This window comes from Penicillium oxalicum, chromosome V, assembly GCF_001723175.1.
Source record: "Penicillium oxalicum strain HP7-1 chromosome V, whole genome shotgun sequence".
NCBI lineage: Eukaryota > Fungi > Ascomycota > Eurotiomycetes > Eurotiales > Aspergillaceae > Penicillium > Penicillium oxalicum.
This window is the reverse complement of record NC_064654.1, coordinates 428956-456919: the sequence shown is the minus strand read 5'-3', so window position 1 is coordinate 456919 and position 27964 is coordinate 428956. Positions and strand designations below refer to the sequence as shown.

The following is a 27964-nucleotide window of genomic DNA, read 5'->3' as shown; positions in this document are numbered from 1 at the left end:
ACTTCAGGTAAACTGTACAAGAGGTGCCCCAGAAAAGAGACACAGATCAAGCGATGAATGCCAATTTCCGTACAGAGAATGCCTTACACGAGTTCCTCTGGTGGTGAGACGTTGGCCGTTTGTGCGCGCACCGAAGGCCAAGCCATGAGAAAACATGCACATTGATGAACCAGCCAGCTCCTTAGGCTCGGAGCACGAGTAGCCATGAATCCAACCGCCCACGGGCAGACAAAAGGTGCGACCATCAACCGCCAATAGCGAGGTCTACCCACGTCAGCGGCACTATGGTATAAGATCTTTGAGGATGGCAAACCAATGCGAGCAGCCTCTTCACTTTGATACTGCCTCCGAATTTCTCCGGCTTGCACGTAACTTTGAACCCCCTGATCTTCCAAGCCTGAGCCCTGCACTTCGAGATGGCACTGGGAAGAACTAAGCGCACGGGTGCTCATAAGATGAGCCGGCTTATCGTGTGCCGGCAGCAAGCCACGTGGACCACGCGCAATCTTGACTGGTGCCTGAGTCGAACGGAGAAAAGCGGTCTGGAGGCCGGGCGCTCCGCGGGTGTCTTGCAACGGTTGAGCGGTCACTACCTCAAGGTCTGCCGTGGCATTTGATCTGACCGACTTGGCTTGGTTTCATCCAAGACTTTGCAGGGCCTGGATAACGACAACAGCCCATTCCCCCCCTCCCAGCCGATGATGGAAGCTGATAAATCCGTGGCGGCTTCGACACTCCCTTCCTCGTCCGTGTGCATCAGGTGGCAGCAACGACTTTGTGCCAGTGAGCTATCAAATACTTATCCGCAGAAGGTCGGTCACGAAAGAACGCGAGTCTGATTCGAATGTTAGAAAGGACATCATCCATACAACAGAGATAAAAGGTCTCGAGTTGAAATATCGGACGCACTCACCACAAACTGCTCCAAAGACTCCTCGAAGAGCTCGTTGTTGACACCAATGCCACCGGGATGTTCCACCGGAGAAAGAGGGTTCTTCACCACTGTACGATGATCCCGTGTCAGTGAGATTTGACCGATATGGAGTCACTGTCGCAAAAAGGCAAATACATACCGTATTCGACGTAGAGATTGATGTAAATCTGTTGAAGTGCGATGCGCATACTCGGGCTTTTGGTGTCGGTTAACATGACAAACTTGATGTTGGTCGGAGTTTCGTAATAGTGCAACTTATACTGGCTGGTGCTGAAAGAGACAAAGCTAGAACAGAAACGTTCCGGGTCAATATCGGATTGTCATGATCGGATGGAGCACTGCTCGAGGGATCCCGCCTACTTGTCATCGTCGCCGCCGAGCTTGCGGACCATGTTTCGCAGCGAAAATACCGTGCCAAACACCAGCTTGGAATCATCGTCTGTTGCTCGCACTGTCTGCCCGCCACCTGTCGATGCACCCGAAACTGCACCTTGCCCAGACTTTCCCGCAATTGAAGCCGGGCGAGGTAGCCAACGCCGTTTGTAGATGCATTCCGCTAATGGTCGCCCGAGTCAGCCTGATGTCACAATGGAGGGTCGGTGCTTTTCAATATTCGAGCGTACCGTGGCGGTCGAAAATATAGAAAGAATAGACAGTCATGGCTGCTCGAGCTTCTGTTGCGTACTTGACCTCTCACAGGGGCGATCGGCCTGACGATTTGTTGATGTGGATGATCAGGGGATCGCCGAATCTGGGGGGGGCGGTGAGCAGGCGGTCAGAACACCCACCAGTTGACCCGGGGAAGGTGCCGATAAGCTGCACAGACAAAGAAGAGTCTCCCTCAGCGCCCAAACTATTCAGCTGCCCATTGTGGACTTAAACTCTTAAACTATCCGAGCTAAGCTTAGCTTCGCCTTTACCAGACTCAGAGAGTCAGGGTCATCCAGCTTGGCAAATGTACCAAAAACGGCACATGACCTGTCCGTTCAGAATGCACATAGTGCAAGTCGTGGGCGCGCGATAAGAGATGGGGGGAACCTCTCCAAAAAGTCGTTGCCTGCGGAGAACCAGCGTCAACCAGAATCTCGACTTTCCGTGGAAACTTCTCTTCAAGCGATTGATGTCCACGAACCACACCCTAACCTTGGCTCCACAAATCCCGAGGGTAAGCCGAAGAGGAAAAAAAAGCTTGTATCTGAAGTCACCACTCGACGAGAAAACATCATTCAAGCCTGCAAAGTGCGGATACTACTGTCAGTGGTGGTCGGTACTATCCCCCTGTACGGTATTCCATCGCATCGGTCGCTTTGCTCGGTGCTCGTTATCGGCTTCTCCCCGCTCTCGGCTTGTCTCTGTACCTCATCTCCATCACTACCCACACTGGTGCAGGGCTCAACCGGCCTCGAGGTAGTATCATCGTTTGTCTTCCTTGTTCAATAAACAAGGATTTCCTTTCAATGGACAACACAGTCACGTCCCCTCAGTCCGATGTCCCTGTGACACCCTCCATTGACTCCTTTGCGGCCCTGCCGCCGCAACCCTCCCGAGCGACGTGAGTTTTCCATTCGCCCGAAGCGCAAATCACCCTGGCAGAGGTTCACTGGACCATTCAAGTCAATTTGGTTTCATGATTGGATGGCTGACCTTTCGGCGTTCTGTCATGATTCTAGCTCGTCAGGATCATTTGATAGTCACCCACGACACCGCCAGCGAAATCCCCGAGCTCGGCGTCCAGTGAAGGTGCGTTGAACTGACTCGCCGCAGACGATCTACACGACACGGTCCACGCCGAGGTCAAAAGAAAGAAGAAAAACTCACAGGATTGTTGTGTCGTGGACTATTAGGAAACGCTGGACGCCCGGTCTGAATATACCACCAGTCAAGATGACGGCACAGCCGAGCACCGGATCAATCAGTATCTGATCAAGCAAGAAATCGGGCGTGGATCTTTCGGCGCAGTACACTTGGCTGCCGATCAGTTTGGCAATGAATATGTAAGAGATTGTCTGATCTTTTCGATACAACTACAGCGGGGGAGGTAGCGGCAACGGGATCAATAAATCCAGCTGACGCTAACGAATTGGGAATGGGTGTCGCAGGCCGTGAAAGAATTCTCCAAGGCGCGGCTTCGAAAGCGCGCACAATCACATCTTCTTCGACGTCCGCGTGGACCGCGACGACCGGGAATGGGATTCAATTCGCCTTTGCACCGCAATCCGTCGCAAGACGATGCCGAATCCGCCAAGAACCCCTTGTACCTGATCCAGGAAGAAATCGCAATCATGAAGAAATTGAACCACACCAATCTAGTCTCCTTGATCGAGGTGTTGGATGATCCAACGGAAGATTCATTATACATGGTCATGGAGATGTGCAAGAAAGGAGTGGTCATGAAGGTGGGCTTGGAAGAGCGAGCAGACCCTTATGATGACGAGCAATGTCGGACTTGGTTTCGGGACCTCATTTTGGGCATTGAATATTTGCATGCGCAAGGAATTGTCCACCGAGACATCAAGCCTGACAACTGTTTGGTGACCAGCGACGACGTGCTCAAAGTGGTTGATTTTGGTGTTTCTGAGATGTTTGAAAAGGATTCGGATATGTTCACTGCCAAATCGGCCGGATCTCCAGCATTTCTTCCACCTGAACTGTGCGTGGTCAAGCACGGCGATGTCTCTGGCAAAGCGGCGGACATTTGGTCGATGGGTGTGACGCTATATTGTCTCCGCTACGGTCGGCTCCCGTTCGAACGGCAAAGTATATTCGAATTATACGAAAGCATTCGGAATGACCCAGTCAATTTCGAGGATGAGCAAGACGAGAATTTTAAGGATATGATGACTCAGATTCTGGAAAAGGATCCCGCGAAGAGAATCAAGATGCGTGATTTGAGGGTGAGTTTTCAAGCCCGCGTAGACTTCTTTGGTGTCGGACTCCGGCGACTTGAATCTGCCGTGGCTGACTTTAATGTGTTAGGAACATCCCTGGGTTACTGCCAACGGAGCTGATCCCCTCCTCTCGTACGAGGAGAACACGGCACAGCTTGTCGAGCCACCTACAGAGGAGGAGATGAACCAAGCAATCACCAGAAACATAGGGCACATTCTCACCTTGGTATGTTGTTGATTACATCGAAACATCTGCATCCATGCCCCATGCTAAGTGGGTTCTCGTTATAGATGAGAGCCGTCAAGAATTTCAAGCGCATCATGGATCCGGGCAAGGCCGAATCGGTCCTGCAAAGTATTCTAGGCAACGAACATGATGCCCACTTTGTAACACCGCCCATGGAAATGGACGATAATGACGAATTCCCAGCTGTGGGGTTAAGTCCAAGGGCAGACCATGATCGTCTTGCACTCGCTGAAAAAATCAAAGACGACATTCAAAAGCGCCCGATTCTGGCAGGACCACAAGGCGGACGCCAATTAAGCGCAGATGCACCCGCCAGCACTCTGTTGAACACCGTCTCTAGTGCAGAGCGGATTGATTTGAGCGGTCAACAGCCAGATCACTCAATCGACACACCTGAACGGAAAGCCTCCGGGTCAATACGAAGGGGCAGATTAGCTGGACAAGAAGAGACCCCGGGAGCTCATTCGCAATCAGCTTCTCCTCGGCCGGAGTTGTCCCGGCCCAGCTCTGCTACCACGAAACGGAGTGTTGAAGGAACACGAGGTCATGCGCGTGATCCCTTGGAAGAAGAATTCCCCTACCTTTTCATCGGGCCCTCGACTTATTCTGGCACATCACCGCAAGAACCCAGCAAATTCAATATTGGCAGTGATACCGTGCCTATCTCTGCCAGGCTGGACGACGTCGATGAGGGACTGGACCCAGCATTGCAAGCAGCCGAGTCGGAAGAGCCCGTGCCGATAGTCAGCGAATCCCCCGGTGCAGCCGAATTTGATATCTACGAGACAGCCTATCGAAAGGAGCTTGAGCGCATCCGATCGAATACCTCCATCTTGCCTGACGCGGGCGTCAGTCCCAAGGTGTATCTCACCCGGCGGGTGGAAGGTAAGCACGAGGTGATGGAATTCATCAAGGATAAAGTCATCGATCTGCAAATGGGCAGTCGAAAGGCTCTTGCCTCGGGTGGGAGGTCCGCCTCGGCCTTTGGAGCCGCGGTGAGTCTTTTGCGCAACCAGATCGAGCAGAAGAAGGAAGCTGAGAGGCGAGCTGACCAACCGGCCTCTCCCCGAGAGCGTCGACCTTCGCATCCACCGTCGTCATCTCTGACGGCACAATCTATTCCTGGTCCGGAAGCCTCATCCCTCGAGGCGAAGGGTGTTCCGGCCACGGATTCGAGCACAGAGCCTGAAAGCGCACCGACGCAACTCCGCCGGCTCTTGGATCGGGTTCGTGAGAAGACGCTTGAATAAGGGATCTGGTTGACTCGTAGGTGACGGCGGAGGAATACATTATCCTTGAAGAGTTAGTGTACATGATGGTTATCCGAATGATTAATACTACTGGTGCATATCTTATCCCGTCTCTACGTTTCTCTCTCTCTCTCTTTCTCTCTCTCCCTCTTTCTCTCTCCCTCTCTCCCTCTAAAAAAAACAAATCATCCGGTTGACTACTTAATACTCCAGATATCCCAGTGTTTTACATTTACAACTTGCACGGGATGTATACCAAGGACTCATGAAAAAATCGAAACAGATATTCAATATTTTATCAAATACAACCAATCCAGATCTTTCCCTTCCAAGTAATCATGTCTATGTACATATAGATATGAACCAACTCCACCAGACCCCACAAACCTAGTACCGCACCGTCAACTTCCATCTACTAACCTACAGCCATCTTCCAAAACATGGAACCCAAGCCTAATAATCCACGATTTACTTACCCAGCAACCCCTCCATAAAAAGACGCAAAGGGGTCTGATCAACCTCGTACATTTGATGTAAACCATACAACGTACAAGATTCCATATCACCTACTGATATAGTAGATAAGAATAAGTATAAGGGTATCGTTGGAGAAATCGCAGGATATCTATTTTCAGATCCTCTCTACCTAAGGTAGAGACTGGGTTTTATATATTTGGGTATATAAAAACCGGATATATAACAAGTTTAAGCACAGGAGTAGGGGGAAGAACTCTGTTTGATGGAAGAACCTGGGCTACAAGTATGGATAAAAATAACCATTTTGAGAAAGGGGTGTGGAATGGAATGGATGATCTGGATACATGGAGGACTGGAGGTTAAAAGTGTATTATTTTGAATATGAAGGAAATTGATATCTCGGGAGATTGTGCGGGAAATTAGTAGGTACCTTCCACCGGGGTTATCGGGTTATCTGTCTAATTTTTATACATACATACCTACATAAACACATGAGTCTAACAGCTGAGAAAAAAAAAGAGTATCGCAGAGGCCAAGACTATGTGGGAGACAATCAAGGAAATGGAATGCAGGTAGAGCTAAGTAGGTACCTACTTCTCTGCTTACTAGGTCAGCTGGACCTATGGATCTATAGACCAGACTGGAGACTTAACCACATGCAAAGCACAATGCCCGTCACTGACGACAGAAGAATGGCACTTGTTATCTACATCCACCAAAATGGGAGTATATTCAGGAAGCCGTGTTGAAAAGGCCATTTCTTGATTATCCAAGTCATAAGTAGCGAGGGTGACACGTTAATAAAGGAGAAAAGGGGGGAAAAGGAGATAGAGACAAACGAAACATAAAAATGGGAAAAGAGAGAAGAAATCATTTCCAGAGCCGTGGATAAATCACTCGATAAATCAATATATCATCATATTTCAACGCCCGCTTTGACACAGGGATATTGGTCTTGAGATCAGAGTCGAATCCGAGCAAAGTAAAGAGATCAGAAGAAGAGGGAAAAGGAACGATCAAAGCGAGAAACAAAGCATCGAGGTCGTTGCTTTTCATTGCTCATGATATACGAAAAGAAAAAAAATTACAGACAGGAAAATGGAAGAAAAAAAGTAAAAGAAAATTCAAGTAAACGCTGCACAGAAACAAACCAAAGGGATCGCGCTTCATGCTAAAAAAGTGATTTTGAGATCAAAGGTTAAACACAGAGCCAAAGGAAGAAATGGAGAGGGAAAGGCAAAATAGATGGTTTTTTCGAGGGAGAAACAAAAATCATACACATGATCAAAGCGACGTGAGATTGCGACAGATGCTGCGACTCTCGACGGGAGAAAATGATCCAGAAAATACTTTCGGTCAATTAGAAAAGGAAAGAAAGAAGAAAAAGAAACACAGAGAAGACTGGCGGTTCCAGAACAGGCAAAGATAGTTTATGGGAGATTGGAGGCAGAGAGATGTATGAGTTGACACAACAGGAATAACGCTGTCTATAGTAAACATTTCATGGGATAAATCTGTGAATTTCATGACGTCGGGGTCGTCGTGAGACATAGCTGCCGAGTAAAGGCAGGAGTTGGGGAAGAAGAAGAAGAGAGAGAGAGAGAGAGAGAGAGAGAGAAGAGGGGGAAATTGCGAGGGAAAAGTTGGAAGCCCAGCGGTAGTCCTGTGAAAATCGCTGTTGTCATGGCCAAATTGTCGAAAGTGAAAATGATCGAGCGTTAAACGTGTGCAGGTCAGAAACCACCCGCCAGATCAGATGGGTCGAGAATTGTATCTCTACACGGATCCGAAACTGGTCGTTTGCCCCAAAAAAACCACAAGATATAAGATGAACATGGAGAGCAGCCGTCTCCCCGTTTAGAGAAGAGGCCTGATCAGCCCCTCAAATGACAATTCTCGCCGCCCAAATGTCCAGTGCTCATCGAATCGACTTGTCCCCTGGAGTCATGCTGGCCCGAACATCCGCATATGGACCGATGGGCGGCTCACCCCGGCTGGCAGCCGAGTCTCTTCGCCCGCTCTCTGCAGGTGAAAAGCGATCGGGGGGGATCGACCCAAACGTACTCCTCTCGCCGGGGTTCCCGCTCAATCGCGCCAACGGGTCAAGCGGCCCTAATTGCAGACCATGCGGCGACGGTAAAGGATGACTCATCTCATTCAGACGAGGCAATTCGCGCATATTTCCACCCATTGAGTTTCGGCTCGGCACATCGCGACGTTCACCCGCAGGAAAGATCGGAGCAGGCGCGAGGGATCTGCTACCACCGCCTTCATACAGATGAGGTCCGTTACTAGGTCCCCGCGCTGGTTGAGGGTGTGCCGCTGAACCGGGGGAGTACGTCGCCAGCGATGGGCCTGGTGGACTGGGCGGAGACTGGGGATTCTTGAGCCGGTTGGATCCCGCGCGACGAGGAGGGGGATATGTCTCGCCGCGCGCTTCGGCGGCGGCCTTTCGACGTTCGGTTTCAGCCTTACTGGGTCGGCCGCGCTTGCGGGGCGGTTCACCAGCGGAGGTTGTCTCAAAGCGTGGGGAGAGTTGGGCGGAGCTTTCACTGCTGTGCGAGGCGGTGCTGGCCGGGGGGCGAGGCTGAATTGCACGTGGGGCGGAGGGCTTCTCGACTGGGTAGAGGGGTCGTTTTCGGACGGAAGGGTCGTGAATGGCAGGGGGACCAGGAGGTCCGTCGGACCGAGGTATTGAGGTTGGAGTTGATTGCACAGCTGGAGTAGGTGGTGGTGGTGGCGGTGGTGGTTGGTATTGGTGGTGATGATGATGGTGTGGTTGGATTGGATGTTGGGGCTGTTGCTGCGGATGAGGCTGATATGGAGGCTGTGATTGCAAAGGGGGCTGCGCTTGAACTTGCGATTGAGAAAGCATCGCCTCAAACGTCAGTCGACACTGACTGAGCGTTCGACCTGAGGATTCTCATCAATAATGACGGTGGTCAGCGATCCAATCGCATGGGTGGAATGAGTCGAACTGGATAGGCTCAACCGCCGCAACCAGCGTAATGGGGACAAGAAAGAAAACAAGTACCTGGAGGCAAAGGAATATGCTCCCAGCTTGGGGTGATTCGGAGGTCATTGACAATGCGAAGCAGATAACTGCAAGGAACGCCGGCTTTTTTCAAAATCTCGCAAAGTAAAATGTTCTGTGGTGACAAGGGGTCAGTCTCATCTGATATCATAGGTGACCGAGCATGTTTTCGCCACAGATTTACCTTCTCCTCCTCCGTCCAAGGGTGATCAGATGGGGTCGACATGACCGGACCATCGACAGCAGGCAGGAAGATCTTGCCAGTAGATTGCCAGGGGATCAGTTGGCTGATAATATGGTTTATCCACCGGTCGGTGTCGACAGCGCACCTTCTACCGGTGTCCCACTCAATCTGGTGGCGACAGTCAACCTCGCGATCAGGATCAACGTAAAGACAGCCTCCCAATATAAGATTTGTGTCGAGCTCAGTAGCAAGACAGCGAGCGCAACGGGACCTCGCACACGTGAAGACTTGCCACGGGGGGGGAGATGGAGGGCAGAAGGAGGGGGAGGGGGGGAAACGAAGGTATTGAGGCTCTCTGAGGTGTAGATAAAGAGGGTAAAGCAGAGAGACCAACAAGCCGAACAACACAAGCAGACAATGAGGAGAAGGACCTATGATGCCATCCTCCTTATGGCTCTGGAACCAGACTCAAGCAAAGAATAGAAAGACGCAGTAGCCCAACAGCCTCTGCAGAATCGAGACGATATCACAGGGCAGATAATCAACAATGATCGCTCAAACGGGTAATTCTCAAGGAGCCTTGACGAGTCCGCGGGAACCGCAGTACCAGTAGAATCGCAGGGAAAGCACCGCAAATGATGGACCAATATTCACAAATCGGAGACACAACGATGAAGATTGGAGAGAGAAGAGAAGAAGAAAAAGACCAAAAAAAGGGAATAGGAAATCAACAAGGAAGACCAATGGGGAAATTGAACCAGAGACTGAGTAACAAAAGTTCAAGATCCACAGAATGAGGATGAAGAGGAGAAGAAAATAATAGGCTATCAATGGGAGAAGTACGGACGAAGAGAAGATGCACAGAGCCAGCCAGGCAAGGCAAGAACCACCAGAGCAACTTTCAATTGAAGGCTTCACAGCCACAGGAATCTGATGTGCAGCAAAACAAAACGCGATCCATGAAGTGCCGACTGGACAAGATTGGCCACACGAGCTTGGAGCAGCCGGGATCGCGCAGGAGGGACCGTGGCGCGTTGGACCGGAGGGAAAGCTGCAGGCGTTTTGAGTCGCGTTTGGGGAGGGGTGTGGAATTGGGGAGTGTGCACCAAGCACAAGCTTAAGGGGAAGGAGAGAAGAGAGGGTCAATGATCCACAGACCGGAGGTAAAATGGCAAGACCAGATGGACACTTCAAGGATTGGCTGAAGGGAGGAGAAGGGAGAAGAAGGAAAGACGATGATGTCGGAGGAGTGGTGGTCGAGGGTTGAGAAACGATCGCTGTGAATGGAGACACCCTTGTCCAGAAGAAGCCAGTTGCGAGCAAACCTCGACCAGGTCCGAATGGAACCAGTGATAGGGACTAGAGGTATGTGTGCCTAGGCCCCGACAGCAGATCGGAGATCCAAAAACAGTCACGAAGGTCAAGTTTGCAGCAGCACTCAGCAGCGGAGCCAGTGGAGTGGAAGTATAGCAAGATCAGATCACAGGTCCACCGGCACAGTCTGGCTGTGATGCGGTACCGTCGTGCAGTAACACGGTACAAACCCCCGGCCTTGAAGCACCAGAAACTCAAAAGGTCTCCAGAGAGGAATCTTCGGTGGAGTCCAGGACAAGAGACTGGCGGGGATGGAAACTGAAAAGGGTAATTCTTAAGGAAAAAGGGAAAGAAATCAAAATAAGAAGGGGGAAAACAAAAGACCAGGTCAAAACAACCAATCCCGAAAAAAGAAGGGAACCAATTTAAATAGAAAAAGAGGATCGCACCATAGAAAGGAAGAGTGCACAACGAATGGCAGGAAAGGAGAGCGAAAGAGACCGAGGAGGAGAGAAAAAGAGAGGGGGGAAAAAGAGATCGAATGGAGCAATAGAATAAACGGTAGACAACGGGAAAAAGCAATAGTGAGGAGTCCCCCAAAAAATAAAGAAAAAGAAAAAGAAAAAAAAAAGGGATTCTAAAGGAAGCCATAAAAAGAAACGGGGCAAGCGGGGAGTTTCATCTCTTCCAGAAGCGTTCGAGACGAAACCGAATGTCCAGTGATGCACGTCGCCAGAGGGGTTCTCTCGAGCACAAGTACAATCGAGGGGTTGGCGGGTCTCAACGCGGTCGAGCCAGTAAGAGATCATGTCGGTGGAAACCCATGTCCCTAAAAATCAACCCTGATGCCCCCAGACACGTGAACGCGCACTACATGCACCCGATCAAGACCTGTTTAATCCATAGATCATGGTCAAAGAGAGTTGCGGTTCGAGGGGCGAGCCAATCTGCAACTGGGCACTCGACAGGCGTCAACTGGTGAATGGCATCGAGGGGGGAGGGGGGTCGAATTGACGGTCCACCACACCGCGTAGCATCCATGACTTCATGCACATAATCAAATGGCGTCTGCCTCGCGTGTGAAAGTGGGGACACCAGGGCCCTGCTGGATTGTGTGCCGGTGTGGTCTGTCGTGGTGTGTACTAGTTCCAGTTGGAGATTCTACAGCACCGGGGAGATGGTCTCGGCAAGGAATCGGGTATTGTCGACCTACTGTATCTTGTTCGAAGACCCCTGAAGTTGGTGCGAGGTCCATTCCATGTCCCTCCTTGACAACCTTTGTGAAGATCGCCCATCCAAAGAATTTCTCATAGGCTACACTGTACACTGCGCACGGCGCAATCCAGCTCTCGTCCAAGCTGCAAACTGCTGAAACCCACCACCGTCAACGTCGAGGACAGAGCCTCCGACTCTGTCGTAAGATCCGACATTCAGTCACAGTATCACTACAGGACTGTGGATGGACTAGATTTCTTCCTGGCGGCTCAACGCTCAGTAGGCTCACTTTGCTCAGCAGTCCGCACACAGAATTGAATCACGAGCAAAATTCGATTGCAAAAACAACCCACGGTCTGGCTTGGCTTCTAGTACGCAGACATTCCAATCGGTCCGTCTCGCATCTCCGTGGTGCTTTCTCGCAAGGTTGGGACTTTGCACGCAAGGGAATCCCGACCCAGGCCAGTCGACGAACAAGCAGAAAAGACCAGCTCGTGGCGCCGCTAACAGGGGGGGAGGGGGGATAGAATGGACTTGGGAAGGCGCTAGACAGCGCATCAGGGGCACACAAAGTCAAAATTTAAAAAAAAAAAAAAAAAAAAAAAAAAAAAAAAAAGGCCAATAGTCAAAAAGAGTAAAAATCCGAATCTGTAGTATTGATGAGGGTGAACTCAAAAAAAAGTTCCGAGTGGTGGGCTCGAATGCCTTTTCATTCCTTTTTCATTTCCATCATTTTTTTTTCTCAAACGTACTGTAAGTCTATTTTTTTTTTTTTTTTTCTTTTTTTTGGAAAAAAAAATAATTTCCCCCCACTCATCCAAAAAGAAAACCAAAATGGAGGATCATCACCAAAAGAGCACGATTGATTAAAGTAATGGAAATGAAATTAAGATTACCAAATCCAGTAAACTGTACGGACTTCAAGGTCATCGTCGATAACGGTTGGTCCTGACGGACCCAGAGCCAAGGTACGCTGCTGCGGGAAGCCAGTGCGGTTTTCACGGTACTGGAAACACAACCTGCGGTCAATGTTCCCAGCCTTCTCATCCTCCCCAATGGCCATCAGTTTTACCTCCCCCCGAATCTGCTCCCGCACAAGGCTTTGCGGAATGCTGATGGCCCAATATGGTAATAGCCAGTGCTCCGTGCACGGGTCTGATAGGCCCCGACGAGCCTCGCGAGGTCCATGTCGGCGCATTAAGGGCAAATTGCGACCGTGTGATAGGCGCGCTACGGCGGGTGCGCCCAGCATACTGGGTCGTCCGTGAATAGGTGTTTGAAGCTAGCGCCAGGGACGGCTTACAGTTGATCCACCGACCGATTCTGGCGAAAAAAAAAAACAATAGGTGAGACGGTCCGCGGCGGGTTGAAGTCGAGAGATGGAAAAGAGACGGGGTTGAGGGCTGTGTATAGCAGTGGGACAGGTCTGAGATCGACTGGATCAGGAATGTACTGATTGGCCGTAGAATTGACATTTTGAACATCTAAAGACATGTATGTACCTGTACGATGGCAATGTCGCGCAATCTGGTAGATACCGTACTGATCACGGCAGCGAGACTGGCGACATTTATCGACTAGACCGGTCGCTTTCCCCCTCCTCCCCCTCCCATCTCGACGGTAAGGTTCAGCATGCAGCACCATTCGGGAAAAACCCAGCTCAGGAATGGACGCGAGAGAGGTCCGGAGCAGAAACAGGATACGCTTTGAAGACCGTGGACCTCTCGCCCCGCTCACTTGAATCAACGGTGTCTCTCGGTTGCTGTCATCGGAGCCCTCCCGTCGGTTGCAACGCTGATGTAAATCCAATAGCTGTCAAAGCACGGCGCATTCATGGACATTCATTCCGGTTCATCCATGACTATCATTGATTGCCGTGTCTGGCTCCCGTTTCCTATCTCCCCGTGTTCCGAGGCCACAATCGACGTCACCGACAAGAGTATGTTGCCGTGAGGGTCTGTGTCGAGTATGGGTTGTATTTCGTTGCCTTTTCCTTTGGCTTGAAACGCCATAGGCTACTGATGCTTCACAGGTCAATCTATGGCCATGGTTGTATAAGTGATCCATTCATTTGAGAAAAGTATGACCCATCCACATGATTTAGCCTGGTTCTGGCAGCATGACCCGAGTCACTCTTCAGCTCTCCCTCCACAAAGTACCGCGCGGCGCGCAGTATTTCGCTGAGGTATCGATATTGGTTCAGTTGGTTGTCAATTCTTGGCAGAGACAACATAGATCGCGTATTATGTATACCAAGCACATATCACGACAGTACACAGAACTAAAGTACTGTAGCCTGCTCCCCCGGCACAATTAGGTTCCTCGTGGACTGATATGGACAACGCGATCTGCGCAACCGTCATCTTACATTTTCAAGCCTCTGAGTGGACAGAAGCATGATCTACCCAGAGCTTCAGAGGCATCATACATGCGTGCGTGGATAGCCGTGACGGGGGGGGGAAGCGCGATCGGAAGCCGATCTCGTTCCATTTCCATGTGATAACTCGGATGGTTCATGATCACTGGAACTTTTGTTTTTGTTTTTTTTTTCACAAGAAAATGGAGAAACTTTGATCTGCGCCTTGCTTCGGACCCCGGAGCCAATACGACGTTGGCGAACATCATCATGCACCTCGACCACTTACGGTGGCTCTACACCTCTTGCCCCCGTCTTCCCGACCATCGGCATCTCACGATCTCAACTGAATCAGAGACAGCGGCTCCGGACGCACAGACACCGTTTGCGTTTCTGATATGCATCGCATACAAATTGCATACCAGGTAGTCAGAACTGGAATGGGCCAAAAGAGGACTGCCCTGCAGAGAAACCCTGATCCAATGAATCTTTCGCCCAGACTCAATCCTGCAGCTTGCAGGAAATCCTCCTCGCCAGACCAGCCCTTCTCATCCATTCATTTCGTTCCTTTTACAGATGCTACGCTTTGAATGGCACAGGATTGAAATCTGCAGGAGGTGAAACACGCACCGCTCACAATGCGCCCCGGGTGATGGCGGTCCTTCTGACACGTTCACCTCCCCAAGCGCAACCACCATGGATCGCTTGAGTCTGCAGTGCTTGTTCATCTTGGCTGGGCCCCCCAATTTCCCTCCACGAGTGCTTTGCGGTGCATCCGAGAAGACTTACTCCCCACAAGAATGATCAGTCTTATGAGAGCTGTGATTTTCCTCATTTGATTGGCTATGCTTCAGTGCATTTCTTCTCAGATGCATGGTTCGATCCTAAGCTGAATCATGACATCGCCTTGATTCCTGTTGCTAGTAATCCTCAGACACGGCGGCGGCGGCTTCTGCATGATCAGAGATACGCATCTCGGAATGGCTCAAAGCTATCCCAACTTTCAGGTCCAGCGACTTTAAAGCCATCCGATTGCGCCCCCGGCCTTATCTTGCCACCAAGCCTCTCTGATCATGCCAGAGGGAGGCTTTGATATCAGTCCTCCGTGACTACATTGTTGATCACGTGTTGCTCACTGGAGGGTCCCATCCTCGCCCATGAACATGACCTGTTCAGCAGGGAAAGTATCTATGAAAGACTGGACATGCCACACGAGCCGTTGGTCTCGCTTGTTAAGGGAAGAAATTGAGGGAGAAGCATTGGCAGTAACGCTGCGACTCCCAGAGCGAATGGCTAGGCGCTTCGAGCCACATCACGTGATAGATCTGAGTCGGCACCTTCCAGTGCGGCGGTGGATGTTGTTCTGTTATCGAGGCTCCGGGCGGTGAGAGCGCGTGATGGTCGGTCCAGTCGCTTTAGGATTATCTTTTTTTGGGAATGAAGCTGTGCACTTGGACCATCTTCTCTTCTTCTTGATTCGGCTCTTAGGGATCATCAACCTTGCCCATTCTGTCCACCATAGCTCCTGGCTGCCCCCATCTTTTCTAGTTTCGTACTCCTCATCAACTGCACCCGCTTGGATCGAGCTCCAGAGGCCCTTTCCAGCTCAACACGGTCCGTGTTCGTCATGTCCGCTCATGGCAACGCGGACTCTCAGGATACTGAGCCCTCCGTCAAAATGGCGTCGCCCTCTATGAATGGGCATGAGGAGACCTCCTACACCATTGGCTCTTCGGTGCAGCCCTCGCCATCACCATCTCCATCTCTCAAACACGAATCATCAGTCAATACCACGCTGCCACTGCACAAGTCAGAGACCCCACCCGGCCCTGACTCGAAGCCCGTCAAGGACGAGTCGGAAATGAAGCAAGAAACTGTAGGCGGCGAAATTGTCGTGAAAGAGGAACCAGGCCAACCACCCAAGCTTGCTCGCAACTCGTCACAGAAAATTGTGCCCCGGCCGCCTCAGCTGTTCTCACATTTGCCTGACAGCACCCAGGATGCGCTGGCCACATTCGAACAGATCGAGGCTTGTTGGTACGCGAACAAGAATATGGGCTACACGGAGCATGCGATGGAGTGCGATTGTGCGGAAGAGTGGGGTATGTGGCCTTCTTTTTAACCCCCCCCTTCATCTCTGTTGTTCACCTGCTCTGTCGTTCTATTGCTCTCAAGCTGCGCGGTCTGTATGAGTTCCGCCAATCGACTTTTTTTGTGGTGTCGCGTCCTCACTGGGACGAGTGGAGAGCGCTCGAGAGCGGCGTGGAAACAAAACAGCGTGACGTGCGCAGAATGGACTCGAGGCTTGGATACACTCCTCCTCCAATGGACGGCAGTGCTTTACCCCACAGAACCTGCCAACCTTTTTGTTCACTTGTTATGGATACACTGTTCTGTCGACCCTCATACTGATCATGGCCGTTGATTTCAAAATTAGACTCCGAGGCTGGCCTGAACCAAGCGTGTGGCGAGGATTCCGACTGCATCAACCGTGCAACGAAAATTGAGTGCGTGGGCGACTGCGGCTGCGGGCCAGATTGTCGGAACCAACGATTCCAGAAAAAGCAATACGCACCAGTCGCGGTCATCAAGACTGAAAAGAAAGGCTTTGGTCTTCGAGCGGAAGCCGACCTCGATCCCCACCAGCTCATCTTTGAATATGTCGGTGAGGTCGTTGGGGAGGCCCAATTTCGGCGCCGGATGAAACAGTACGATGAGGAAGGCATCAAGCACTTCTATTTCATGTCCTTGAACAGAAATGAATTCGTCGATGCAACGAGACGGGGTAACTTGGGCCGCTTCTGCAACCATTCGTGCAACCCAAATTGCTATGTCGACAAATGGGTGGTGGGCGAGAAATTCCGCATGGGCATCTTCGCCGAGCGATCGATCCGAGCCGGCGAGGAACTTGTCTTTGATTACAACGTCGATCGCTACGGCACGGAACCGCAGCCGTGCTACTGTGGGGAGCCCAACTGTGAAGGGTTCATTGGAGGCCGTACTCAGACCGAGCAGGCGACCAAGCTGTCCAATGCGACAATTGAGGCCTTGGGTATCGATGATGCGGATAGTTGGGACACGGCTGTTGCTCGGCGTCCTCGCAAGAAGAAGACAGGCGAGCCTGACGAAGAATATGTGGACAGTGTGCAACCGAAGTCTCTGGAAGAGGATGGCGTCACCAAAGTTATGGCGGCGCTCATGCAGTGCAAAGAGAAATGGATCGCTGTCAAGCTCTTGAGCCGCCTTCAACGATGTGAGGATGAGCGGGTGCGCAATCGCGTTGTTAAGATGCACGGATACCAAATTCTGAATTCACAATTGGCCATGTGGAAGGAAGACAATAACGTGCTCTTGCAAATCCTGGACATCCTCGACCAATTCCCCCGCTTGACGCGCAACAAGATCATTGACTCGAAGATCGAGTCCAACATCCGCCCTCTGACGACTCATGAGGACGAACGGGTTGCAACCAAGGCTGCGGCATTGTTGGCTAGTTGGTCAAATTTAGAGGTCGGATACCGAATTCCTCGAATGAAGCGAGGCGATCAGCAGGCTAAGCCTGCTGTGAATCAATTTGAACGTCGAGAATCTGGGAGAGAGGAATCACAGCGGATGGTGAGCCGATCGCCATCTCCAGTCATACCTGTGGGGCCGCAGTCTCGAGGACACGGTCCGGGTCAGCCCCGGCGCGATCGCAACATGCACCATCATGGTGGACTGGGTCCAGGAGCATCGGTGGAGGTGGTGGTGGCCGGTCACGCCGAGATCGTCGCAATGACCCTCGCAATCGACAACCTTTGCCCGAGGGATGGTTCACTGCAGAGGCCGAAGGAGGCCGGGTCTACTACTACTCGGCATCTGGAGAGACGACATGGACTCGGCCAACCGCCCCTGCGCCATCTGCTTTTGCGCCTGCTACCAAGCGCAACCAGGCGTTGCAGAGTATCATTGACGGGATTGTGAACTCGCAAGACAAGACGCTGTCGGAACGGAAGACGTCAACCCCGGGGACACCCCAGCCCTCATCTGAGGTGCCCGAAAAGAAGAAGAAAGAGGGCGACTGGTGGAAGAAGCTTTCCTTGGAGAAGCAAAAGAAGCTTTATGAGAATACGGTATGTCTCACCTAGACAGGCCAGCCATTGACTCCCAGGCACTGACAGACATGTCATTTTGCAACAGCTGCATCCGACAATCAAGCATGTCGTAGACCAGTACAAGCATAAGCTTCCCAAGGAGGATCTGAAGCGCTTCGCCAAAGAGGTCAGTCTGTTCAACTCCACAGCGATTTCTGGACACTATCTGACATACTCTGTAGACTGCCAAGAAGCTGGTGGAGGGTGATTACAAGCACCAGCGCGTCGCTGATCCAACCAAGGTCAGCGAAAAGCATCAAAAAACGGTCAAGTCCTACTGCAAGAACTTCTTCGAGAAGGCGGCCGCCAAGCATAAGGAGCGCGAAGCGCGCAAGGCCCAAAAAGGGGCTTCGGCGACAGAGTCAAAGCCCGGCAGCACACCAGCCGACGCGCACGACATAAAAATGTCGGATGATGAACAGGAGGGACCTGCCAGCGCCGTCGCGAATCGTAGTGCTGGATCTTTGACGCCAATGGATGATGGCAGTAGCAACACATCTGCACTAAAGCGCAAACGTGACGGCGACGCAAGCCCACCCGGAGCCGCCGAGACACATCTTGCCTCTGACATGGAGAATTCACCATCCAAACGTCAGAAATCCACGCCGCCGCCTCCACCTCCTCCACCTCCACCTGTGGATGGCCCTCCGGAGACAGAAGATCCCGACACGTCGGTCTCGTCACCCATGCCAGACGTGAAGGCCAACGATGTTGCTGGTGAGGGTGGAAGTGATGTGGAGATGCATGATTTTCCGACGCAACCTGAGGCGGTGGGTTTACATGGGCAATCATAGATGGCTGAACTGAGGCCCGCTTGCAAGAACGGCTCTATGAGTAACCGATCAAGCAAGCCCTGGTCTGTCTAGTTCTGGTTGAACTTCTCACTCACCTCACGTTCGTCTCACCCTTGTCTGATACTCCTATGAAGTCCCACACGACAGGGTAATCCCTCTGTTGGGTTGCAAAAATTTGCTTTTTAGTCCAAGGTTCTTTTCCAGCCTGTTGCTTGTTTTGCAGCGTTTGTCATCTACACCTTACCCTTTGCTACTGTCACCACAGTTCTGTTTCGCAATATCCCAACCTCCATCGATATGTCTAGCGAGCAGCATTTTTTTCCCCTTTTCGTTTTACGGTACTATTATTCTCCAACCATCACTTCTCGATCTGGATATGCACTCTGCGATTCGTGCATCCAACGATCTCAGAGCCTATCCAGGCTAGATTGGGTCTGCATCTCGCCTCAAAGATACGCATGCGGGGCGAGCAGAATTATTACTTTTTTTTTATTCTTTCCTTTCTTTTCTTGTCATTTCCACTGGGACATACGGTGACCCTCAACTTTGCACACTCGGAAACCACACTGTTGTTTTGTGATTTGAGGTGTGATGCCCTGTGTTGTCCTATTTCATTTTTCTTTTGTGTTTTTTGTCCTGGATATTCCCTTGCTCCTCTTTTATTTTCCCTTTCCTTTTTCTTCTTCTTTCTTACCCTTTTCACTCTGTGTTCCTAGCTACGTGTATAAGAATACCCCCTGGTAATAGTTGCAATGAAGGAGTTTTGGGACGATTAGCCTTCTCTATTTTGGCGATACTTTGCGTATACCATGTACTTGTATCATGAATTCTGGTGAATCATTTGCAGGGCGTTTAACTAGCCTGACGATCAGTCGAGTTTAATATTGCAACCTAACCCACCTATGCTTGCCCATACATCTACATCTGCACAACCTCTGAATATTATGCCCTGCAGCGCTCTCCTACCGTTGAAGATTACTACCCAGTTTACCAAAGTGTTGCGACAATCAACTCTGCAACCAAACTATCCTAGATGTAGAGCATTGTATGCATAAAAGCCTCTATTCACATGACAAGGTTATCCTATCGGAATAGAAGCAAGAAGTTAGAGGGGGGGCCAAGGAAAAGAAAGAAAGAAAAAAAGAACAAGAAACAGAAAAGGTATTTAGAAGATTCGTTGGGCCCATGTCATGGAAAAACTTTCTTCTTCAGAGGAGCCGTCTTTGGGTTTTTCTTTCTTTTCTTTCTTTTTTCTTTCCAGGGGTTTTTTTCTGGTTCTTTATTTGCATCATGTTATTACCTGTGATATGAGAGGTAACTATGCCTCGAGGCCTATATTTTGTCCGACCCATAACAGAGTGTCCATTCAGATAAGGGGGAGGGAGGGAAAACAAAAGGAAGAAAAGTAATCGCGGCTTTTTTGGGGAGGGGGTCTCTAATAGAAACTCTCCACGATACTCTCCTTATTCACACCGGCACCACCACCGCCAGGAGCCATTTCACCCAGACGGAAGACACTCTCCACGACACTCAGCTCGGTGGCTGTCGTGTCCAAACCTGTCACGGCCAACCAGTCGTTCACCACCATACCGGCACCGACCACGGGGGAACCTCGGTTCACGGAGCCAGCCACGAGAGGCACCTGCAAGAGAGAAGAGAGTTCATCTTGATCCCGGATAGAGGTCTTGGGGTGGACAAGACCACCTTGGTTGGAAAGGGCCATGTAGGATCCTGTGAGGACATTGTCGGCGACTGTTTGGCGGAAGACTTCGACACCGAGGACGTCGGCGATACTGGAGAGAGGGGACAGGTTAGTTTACAGATCACATTCAATTTTGGAGGGAGTGTTTTCCCCTGTCTTTCCTTTTTCCCTCTTTTTGGTCAAAGAGAGCAAGAAGGAAGGAAGGAAGAAAGGAAGGAAAAAGAGAGAGAATGACATACATTTCCTCCGTCTCTCTCTCCAGATCCGGGTGCACCAATGCCACATGGTCATTACAGCAAATGACATTACCCAGGGCACTCAATCGCTCCTCTATACGTTGAATCTTGACCGCATCGGGCAGTGTGTTTCGCAAATGCTGCAATTCCTGATCGGTCGTTGTGGTCGGGACCAGCAGACCATTCTTGTTGCCGACGGTCAGACGACCGACGATGCGAGTGCCGGCGATGGTCGCATGACAGATGGGGATGACATCTTGCAATTCCGATTCAAAGACGGAGTAGAAGTTTTCCGAGGCGCCGACGGCGACGATGGCGTAGGAGTTGGTGAGACGGGCGAAGACGCCGACTCTGGAAAGAGGGAGTTAGTTAAATTTTGGTGTGGGAATTTTGAGGATTCAAAAGACTGCGACAGATTGATGACATGGCAGATTGGCGATGTTTTTTTTTGGTTTCATTTTCTTTTGTTCTTCACTGGATCGCCTTTCTTGGGGGTGATAGCGTATGGTGCAGTTTTGTATGAGAAGCTTTTTGATAGGGGTTTTTTTCATATTTTGAGGGACATGGAGGGGGGTTGTGATTTGGGTAGTGAGGGGAGGAGGGGTTGATGCGCAAAAGGACGATCTTTGCGGACTGAAGAGTTTCCACGACAGGAGATGGGCAGGAGAATGCACATACTCGTTGGAGTTTTCAAATTGAGCACGAACAGCCATGATTTGTGAGACGTAAGTGGTCGTAATAGACTGAAGGGGTATCGTGGGAGGGGAAAGAAAGAGGAGGAGACGGCTGTGTCGTTGAAGCAAAAAGTTCCGCCGAAAAAAGCTCGGATGCGGTGGAGACGGAAGGTGAGAAAAGAGGAAGAGAGAGGAGAGACTTGGGAGTGTATACGGCAAAAAAAGAGGAATTAGAAATTAAATAGCAGACTGTATCTCGGAGGGAGACTCTTGAAGATGGACAAGATTATATAGTTTTTGAAGTGAAACCCCCCCCCCCCCCCCCAACACAAGCATGCTTTGCTATGCTGGACGTGCTATTTTCTGGAATTCGTCTTCAAACTCCATCGTGAATCCGTCTTGTCTTCCCGTGAGCTTCTTCGCAGGAGGCAAAATGCATTCAGAATCATCGTCCAATCAGATCCACCACGTCATGGGACCCGCAGACTCCACTGCTGAGTGATCAAGTACTGGCTACCCAGTCTACAGCCGTCTCTTCATGCAGAATTACATGTACTCAGTACATTCCCCACGGACTGACTCATCCTGCCTCATCTTGACGGGGTCAAGAGGCGCAGGGCTGGAGATCGTCAGCCTCGGCGAGTCGGTGGAGCATCCAAGCACAGAAGAGATTGCAAATGACAAGTCGACTCATTCAGATTGAGCGAAAGATTCATGACAGGAGTGGCGCAGTGGATCGTCCATCTTTTGTTCTTCCCCTACCTGCAAGTCAATCCCTAGAGGAATAGAATTATGGAATGTTTGAATTGCAATGAAACGACCTCGAGGCTATTCACTTTAGTCGGATTCGCATGGAAATCGAACCACACAAGACTCCCTGGGCTCTACTGTAAAACCCAATCGCGTCAAATAATTTTCTGGTCTACTCGAAGAAAATGGCCAGTGGTTGACAGGGTAAGCTTGAAATCTACAAGACCAACTGAACTGATGCTTCAACCGACTGTCGGGCTGGAATCATCAATCCCGCCGTCTCTGGACTCGAGTCGCGAAGCTCTTACTCTCTCTATTGTACAAGACACCAGTACAGCACCCTATGCAATGCCAGTGCCGCTCAATCATACCACCTCATCAAGCAGAAGCCAAGAAAAAGCGAACTGCAGCAGTCACCAATGCCATATCCCACCGTTGGAGTTTACCAGGAGAAGGGAAAGAGAAATGCAAATGGACACTTGGATCAAAAGTCGCAAAACTTGAATGCATGCCGGGGCCCAAGGCAACATCCGGAGAAAATCATATTCGCAAATGCCCTGAAAATAAACGCCGTCGCTGAACGGGTCACAACACGAGATCTTTGAAAAAAAGAAAAACAAAAAGGACAAAGTCATAAATCAAAACCTCAAAACCCGGGTATGGTACGGAAAACGACCAAACAACCAGATAAAAAAATCAACAGAATGGCAATATCGTACATGGGTATGAGTAATCACGAAAAAAAAGGACAGAGGACAGACACAGAAGACAATAAAAATCTGCAAGGAAAAGAAAGCCTCAGGCGAAGTGGAGGCATTTTTTGAGAGACCTCATTTCGAGTCTCCGGCTGCATGGTGAATCACAACCTCTTTGTGAATCTTGTTGCATGGAGGGATGAGAGCGGATAGGAGGAAGGGAGGGATTGGGTTTGTATGACCACCGGGGCATCGGGTGTCTCGATCTCTTTCTGATTTCTTGTTTCATGGCGAGTCGTAAGCGGATAAGCGAAAGGAGGAGGTTGGTCTTGAACGACCGCCGCTGCATCGCGTTTCTCGATCTCTTTCTGAATAGTCTCCTCGTAGCAGATTGTAAGCGGGCAAAAGTAAGATAGAGGTTGGTTTGGCATGACCACTGCCGCATCGTGCATCTCGATCTCTTTCTGATTTCTTGTTTCATGGAAAGTCGCAAGCGGATAAGCGAAAGGAGGAGGTTGATCTTGTATGACCGCTGCTGTTTCGTTGGTCTCAATCTCGTTTCAGTGTCCCCTGATGAAGAGTTGCAGACAGATAAAAGGAAGGAAGGGGTTGGTGTTGAATGATCGCCGCTGCATCGTGTGGCCCAATCTCTTTTTGAATCTTGTTTCAAGAAGGTATAAAGAGTGGATAAGAAGAAGGGAGAGATTTGGTACGTATGACCATTGCCGCGTCTCGTATCTCGATCTCTTTCTGAAATTTTCCTCATGGCAAATTGCAAAGCAAGCGGGCAGAAGGAGGGGATTGGCCTTGAATGACCGCCGCTGCATGGTGTATATCGATCTCTTCCTGAATGGAGATGAAGGGCGGAGGGCCTGAGGAAGGGGGAGTAAGGGCTCGAAACCCTGTGTGAAGTCCAAGAGATGGAGTCAATGATGATGCCAGGAACTTTGTCGCTGATTTCAATCTGGCCAGCTTGTGCTGATGATGGGAAGATGCCATGAACCCAGAACCTTTCAAATGCACTTGGGGATGTTAAGTAACCGCGCGTCCATGAGTCTGTTCGATCTCTTTCTGGAAAAGGGGCGTTTTTCTGGTTGGCTGCACTGAGTTCAACCCATCCGGTGAATCCATCAGTAGCGCCGTTGCGGAGGAGGGTAGTAGAGAGAAGGAGGCGGGCCTTGATGAGGAGAGGGGCCACCATGCGAACCTGCACTTCCGGGAACATGTGGGTGACCGTGGCCATGACTCGGCTGCTGCCCTGCCTGCTGAGGAGGAGGTGGTGGGGGGGGCCTGGATGCCATGTAGGCATGGGCAAGCGGGCGAAATGAGAGCCGGGAGGTGGAGGTAACTGAGGAGGGCCGGTCATGGCGAACGGGTTCGGCAGGTTGATTCCCATGGGCTGTTGAGCAGGCAGCAAACGGCGCGGCTGTTGAGTCGGGGTTGGGCGAGGGAGGATGAATGATCGAGGATCAGTCGGGCCGTGAACCATGCTCGGGGGTGCCTGGTGTGCTTGAGGTGGCTGGGGCTGTTGAGGGTGAGGGGGAGGAGGAGGTTGCGGGTGGGCGGCCACAACATTCACTCCAGCGGGTGCTTGCGCGGCGGGCAGATGGGGGAGAAGGGCGCGGTGACTAGGGGGGTAGTGTTGATCACCACGCATCGGGGGGAAGGGAGCTGTGTGCGGGTCGGAGAGCGCAGTATCGGCCAGCATATAGAGCGCCTTGGGAATGGGTTCGGAAGGTCCGACGAAACCAGCACCGGGCCCATCGGATTGATCATCCAGGGTTCGAGCAGCTTCGAGAAGGGACTCCAGTCGTTGCTTGACTGGGTCGTCGGCAAACTCCTGGGTGGAGTCGAGGGCTTGCATTTGGGGATTCAAGTCTTCGCCGAGTCGGGCCTTGGTGGCGAAGTCATCCCATTCCCGTTGACCTCGCTCGTATGCGGCAGCGCCGTCGGGAACGCGAACTGGTTCAGCGAAGAACCCACGTTCGACTTGTCGAATGCCGGGTTTGCCAATGCGGAAGAGGTAGGGGAACTCCTCGGCCTCGGCATCCGATCCGTCCGTCTAGAAGGGAAGAAGTGAGATGTTAGCTGCTGCGAGAGCTGATTGATGCAAGACATCTGAAAGATATGTGAATGAAACTAACCTCGGTGTGCTCGTCGTCCTCGGCAGCTCGGCGACCCGTCACGAGCTCCATATACTTCCCCCGGGCGGCGTAGAACATCTCCTCCTGGATGTTCGCCATTTGGGCCTGTGGAAGGAAACACCAGTCGTTAGTCAAAATGGCTCATCAATATTAGAAACGAAAAAAAAGACAAAAGTGCATTGACGGAATACGTACCTTTGCCCGCTGCTCGATGATGAACACATCACCGGCAAGCACCCGCTTGGTGGAGGCAACCTTTAGGTCGTAAAGGTTGCGGCATCGAGTCATGGCCCGGCGCTCGTGATCGGCCAGGTCCCGCAGCACACGATCGTGCTCAATGCAGTCTTTATGCGCGTTCTTGTCGCGCGCAAGCTTCTGCATCGAACGTTCAGCCAGCGCATTCAAAGCCAGCTGCTGGGCTTGTCCAACTTTCTTGAACAAGGCGGCCAACTCATCCGCGCGATCCTTGATCGGCTGAGTGGCAGCGATCGGTGATGGGGTCCGGCGTCGCACTTCGCTGTCCCAGATCTCGTCCTCGATGCGTTTCCCTCCTCGTCGAATGGCCGCGGCTGCCGATGCTCGACCGCGGCCTCGTCCTCGACCACCCCGGGCACGCGCACCCACACCGGTTCCACGCGTCGATGCAGTGGCACCTCCACGGCTACCACGGCCACCGCGTGCCCGTCCGCGCCCACGTCCGCGACCTCGTCCACCACGACCACGACCTGCTGGTTCGGCACTTTCGATGGGTGCCTGGGAGCCGAGCTCTTCGATCTCGGCGGGAGAACCGTCCTCGGTCATGTCGACATCCGGAAGGGAAGCCGTGATCGTCCCGTTTGGCTGTGGGAGGCCGTCGATCACATGACCGGTGTCGTTGTCGTTGTCGGTGGCCTGGGGAAGCTCGCTCTCCTCGAGCTTGGCCTTTTTGGCGGTGGGGGTCCCGGGCTCGGGGATCTCGGCCGGCTCGCCCTTCATCTCGGAGGATTTTCGCTTGCGCGAAAGGCGGGAAGGGGAAGTGGACTGGGCGGCTGGTTCTGGCACACCCGAAGTCTCTAGAAGGGGGTTCCCCGGAGATGATGGGGTCTGGGCGGCGGCGACGGGGTGGTCTTGGGATGCCTCCGGGATGGCGGCCGGGGCAGAGGGAGAAGGCGATCGGTGTTCCGATTGTTGAGCAGCAGCCGACCGGTGGGTGGTGAACTTGATACGAGAGTCGGGGCTGCTGCTCCTTGAAACCCGGCTCGGGGGAGGAGTCGGTCTCGTCGGCGTCCTCGGTCGTCATCTTGCTGGGACTGGCGTCATCCGCAGCAGACTCTCCAGACGACTTCAGACGCGCAGACTGGCGAGTCGTCCGCGCGGATCCAGAGACTGTGACGGCGCGCTTGGGCGGACGAGCGGCGACCGCGGGGGGTTTCAGGGTCCACAGTCTGGACATCAGCTGCATCGGCTGGGGGTCAGTTGCCGACGCAGATTCGGGCTCCGACTCTGCAGAGCCGGGAGGCGGAATCGGACGATGGGAGAGCGCTTGGGCGCCGCTCCCTCTTCTTGGTCGCTTCGAGGAGCATCATCAACGGAACGATCACCTTGGCCACGGTTGGCTAGGCGACCTCGGCCACGGCCGCGACCCCGGCACGAGGAGCTTGCGCAGCGACTAGACGAATGGTCAGCCACACCGAAGTGAAGTGAGATGGAAAATGAGAGATGGAGGACAGCATGATAGAAGATGAAAGAGATGACTGAAGGGTGAAAGTGAGGGAGAAGGAGAAGGGAGCGGTGAGGTGCGGTGAGGTGAGGTGAGGTCAAGTTTGAATAGTATCATGATAGAGGGGTGAGATAAGGTTAAAGTTGACTTACCGGATGTATTCGCATTGCGCGAAGATCGCGTCGCTGGGTTGGCGTTAGCCGCCGCGGCACCACGCTTCCCACGTCGACCAACCATTTCTGCGGTGTCTGTAGGAGGAGGAGATGAGCTCATTAGTCTGTTTGTCGCGTGACAAGGGTGGACAGAAGGGAAAGAACTCGAAGGATCGAAACAATGAAGAAGAAAGAAAACATCAAAATCAGAACAAGAAGCAATGTATCACAATAAGGAAACACAATGACCAAGACAGAAGAAGGAAGGCATTGAGCATCCGTGGGGAGGGGGACGAGATGTGATCAAGGAGGGTCAGCCAGGTGAAAATGATGAAAGTACAGCCGGACCAAGGTCCGATGTGTATGGACGAGGCTGCGTGACAAGATCTTACCCGGGCAGGTCACGGCCGAGAGTGGACGGCAGACGAGCGCGAAGGGGACGTGGGGAAAGGCTGACGATAATGATGATGATGATGAGAGAATGAAAATGAAGCAAGATGAAGTGAAGAAGAGAAGGGAAAGGGACGGTGGTGAATGGCAGTGGACGTAGAGGGTTAGAGGTTGGAATAAAGCTGGGGAAGACCAGGCGATGCATTCGGATGGAGAAAGCCCGTGGTCAAGCAATGGGGGAGGGGCGTCGAGTGCACCAGGGCTACGGAGGTGGCTCAAGATGATCCACAGTGTAGTTCCACGTTGGTACACACTTGGTGTACAGAGACACGAGAGAATGGTAGTAGTTAGGAACCCTCCAAGGGGGAATGGAGGGAAAAGATCATGCCAACAAGACTGGCGGAATGAACGGGCACAGAACCAAGGAAAACAGGAGGCCAAGTGCTCGAAAACACGCGCGCGACAATCAGAGCAGCAACGACGATAGATGTCAAGTGTCAGACAACGATGCAAAGAGAGCTCACGTACCGAAGTGGTGGTCGGAAAAGAAGAGGTGAAAGGGGAAGAAATTAAGAGTCGTCTGGCGGTTTGGCGTGCAGATCGACTCGCAGGTCTCAGCTCACGTCGGGGCTGCTGGGGTGGGCTCTGGTCCTAGTGGCAGCTCACCAGTTGCCAGCTCGTGGGTCGAGCCGCGTC

General features: G+C 51.8%; 9 protein-coding genes across 9 annotated transcripts; 4 read left to right on the top strand and 5 right to left on the bottom strand.

Annotated features, from left to right (window-relative positions):
• Positions 1 to 416: 416 nt before the first annotated feature.
• Positions 417 to 617, top strand: POX_e06289 (uncharacterized protein; the record flags this gene model as incomplete). The annotated part of the gene is made up of 1 exon (XM_050115113.1): positions 417 to 617. The coding sequence occupies one exon, from the start codon at positions 417 to 419 to the stop codon at positions 615 to 617; it is 201 nt and encodes a 66-aa protein (XP_049967573.1).
• Positions 618 to 817: 200 nt separating this feature from the next.
• On the bottom strand, positions 818 to 1594 carry POX_e06288 (Transport protein particle subunit bet5; the record flags this gene model as incomplete). The annotated part of the gene is made up of 5 exons (XM_050115112.1): positions 818 to 835; positions 914 to 1002; positions 1074 to 1219; positions 1295 to 1490; positions 1558 to 1594. The coding sequence occupies 5 exons, from the start codon at positions 1592 to 1594 to the stop codon at positions 818 to 820; spliced, it is 486 nt and encodes a 161-aa protein (XP_049967572.1).
• Positions 1595 to 2391: 797 nt separating this feature from the next.
• On the top strand, positions 2392 to 5319 carry POX_e06287 (Calcium/calmodulin-dependent protein kinase kinase cmkC; the record flags this gene model as incomplete). Its single annotated transcript, XM_050115111.1, has 6 exons — positions 2392 to 2486; positions 2605 to 2674; positions 2779 to 2928; positions 3034 to 3828; positions 3911 to 4048; positions 4114 to 5319. 6 exons carry the CDS (start codon positions 2392 to 2394, stop codon positions 5317 to 5319), a joined length of 2454 nt encoding a protein of 817 aa, XP_049967571.1.
• Positions 5320 to 7714: 2395 nt separating this feature from the next.
• POX_e06286 (uncharacterized protein) lies at positions 7715 to 8671 on the bottom strand (the record flags this gene model as incomplete). The annotated part of the gene is made up of 1 exon (XM_050115110.1): positions 7715 to 8671. The coding sequence occupies one exon, from the start codon at positions 8669 to 8671 to the stop codon at positions 7715 to 7717; it is 957 nt and encodes a 318-aa protein (XP_049967570.1).
• A 2527-nt stretch (positions 8672 to 11198) lies between these two features.
• Positions 11199 to 12795, bottom strand: POX_e06285 (uncharacterized protein; the record flags this gene model as incomplete). Its single annotated transcript, XM_050115109.1, has 3 exons — positions 11199 to 11489; positions 11542 to 11647; positions 12440 to 12795. The coding sequence occupies 3 exons, from the start codon at positions 12793 to 12795 to the stop codon at positions 11199 to 11201; spliced, it is 753 nt and encodes a 250-aa protein (XP_049967569.1).
• Positions 12796 to 13376: 581 nt separating this feature from the next.
• Positions 13377 to 13496, top strand: POX_e06284 (uncharacterized protein; the record flags this gene model as incomplete). The annotated part of the gene is made up of 1 exon (XM_050115108.1): positions 13377 to 13496. One exon carries the CDS (start codon positions 13377 to 13379, stop codon positions 13494 to 13496), a length of 120 nt encoding a protein of 39 aa, XP_049967568.1.
• A 2030-nt stretch (positions 13497 to 15526) lies between these two features.
• On the top strand, positions 15527 to 18826 carry POX_e06283 (Histone-lysine N-methyltransferase, H3 lysine-36 specific; the record flags this gene model as incomplete). Its single annotated transcript, XM_050115107.1, has 5 exons — positions 15527 to 16001; positions 16337 to 17479; positions 17557 to 18011; positions 18079 to 18159; positions 18215 to 18826. The coding sequence occupies 5 exons, from the start codon at positions 15527 to 15529 to the stop codon at positions 18824 to 18826; spliced, it is 2766 nt and encodes a 921-aa protein (XP_049967567.1).
• Positions 18827 to 20261: 1435 nt separating this feature from the next.
• Positions 20262 to 21477, bottom strand: POX_e06282 (Eukaryotic translation initiation factor 6; the record flags this gene model as incomplete). The annotated part of the gene is made up of 3 exons (XM_050115106.1): positions 20262 to 20619; positions 20768 to 21115; positions 21443 to 21477. The coding sequence occupies 3 exons, from the start codon at positions 21475 to 21477 to the stop codon at positions 20262 to 20264; spliced, it is 741 nt and encodes a 246-aa protein (XP_049967566.1).
• A 2168-nt stretch (positions 21478 to 23645) lies between these two features.
• On the bottom strand, positions 23646 to 26963 carry POX_e06281 (uncharacterized protein; the record flags this gene model as incomplete). The annotated part of the gene is made up of 7 exons (XM_050115105.1): positions 23646 to 23905; positions 23988 to 24945; positions 25028 to 25132; positions 25223 to 26143; positions 26211 to 26576; positions 26632 to 26675; positions 26879 to 26963. The coding sequence occupies 7 exons, from the start codon at positions 26961 to 26963 to the stop codon at positions 23646 to 23648; spliced, it is 2739 nt and encodes a 912-aa protein (XP_049967565.1).
• Positions 26964 to 27964: the final 1001 nt, after the last annotated feature.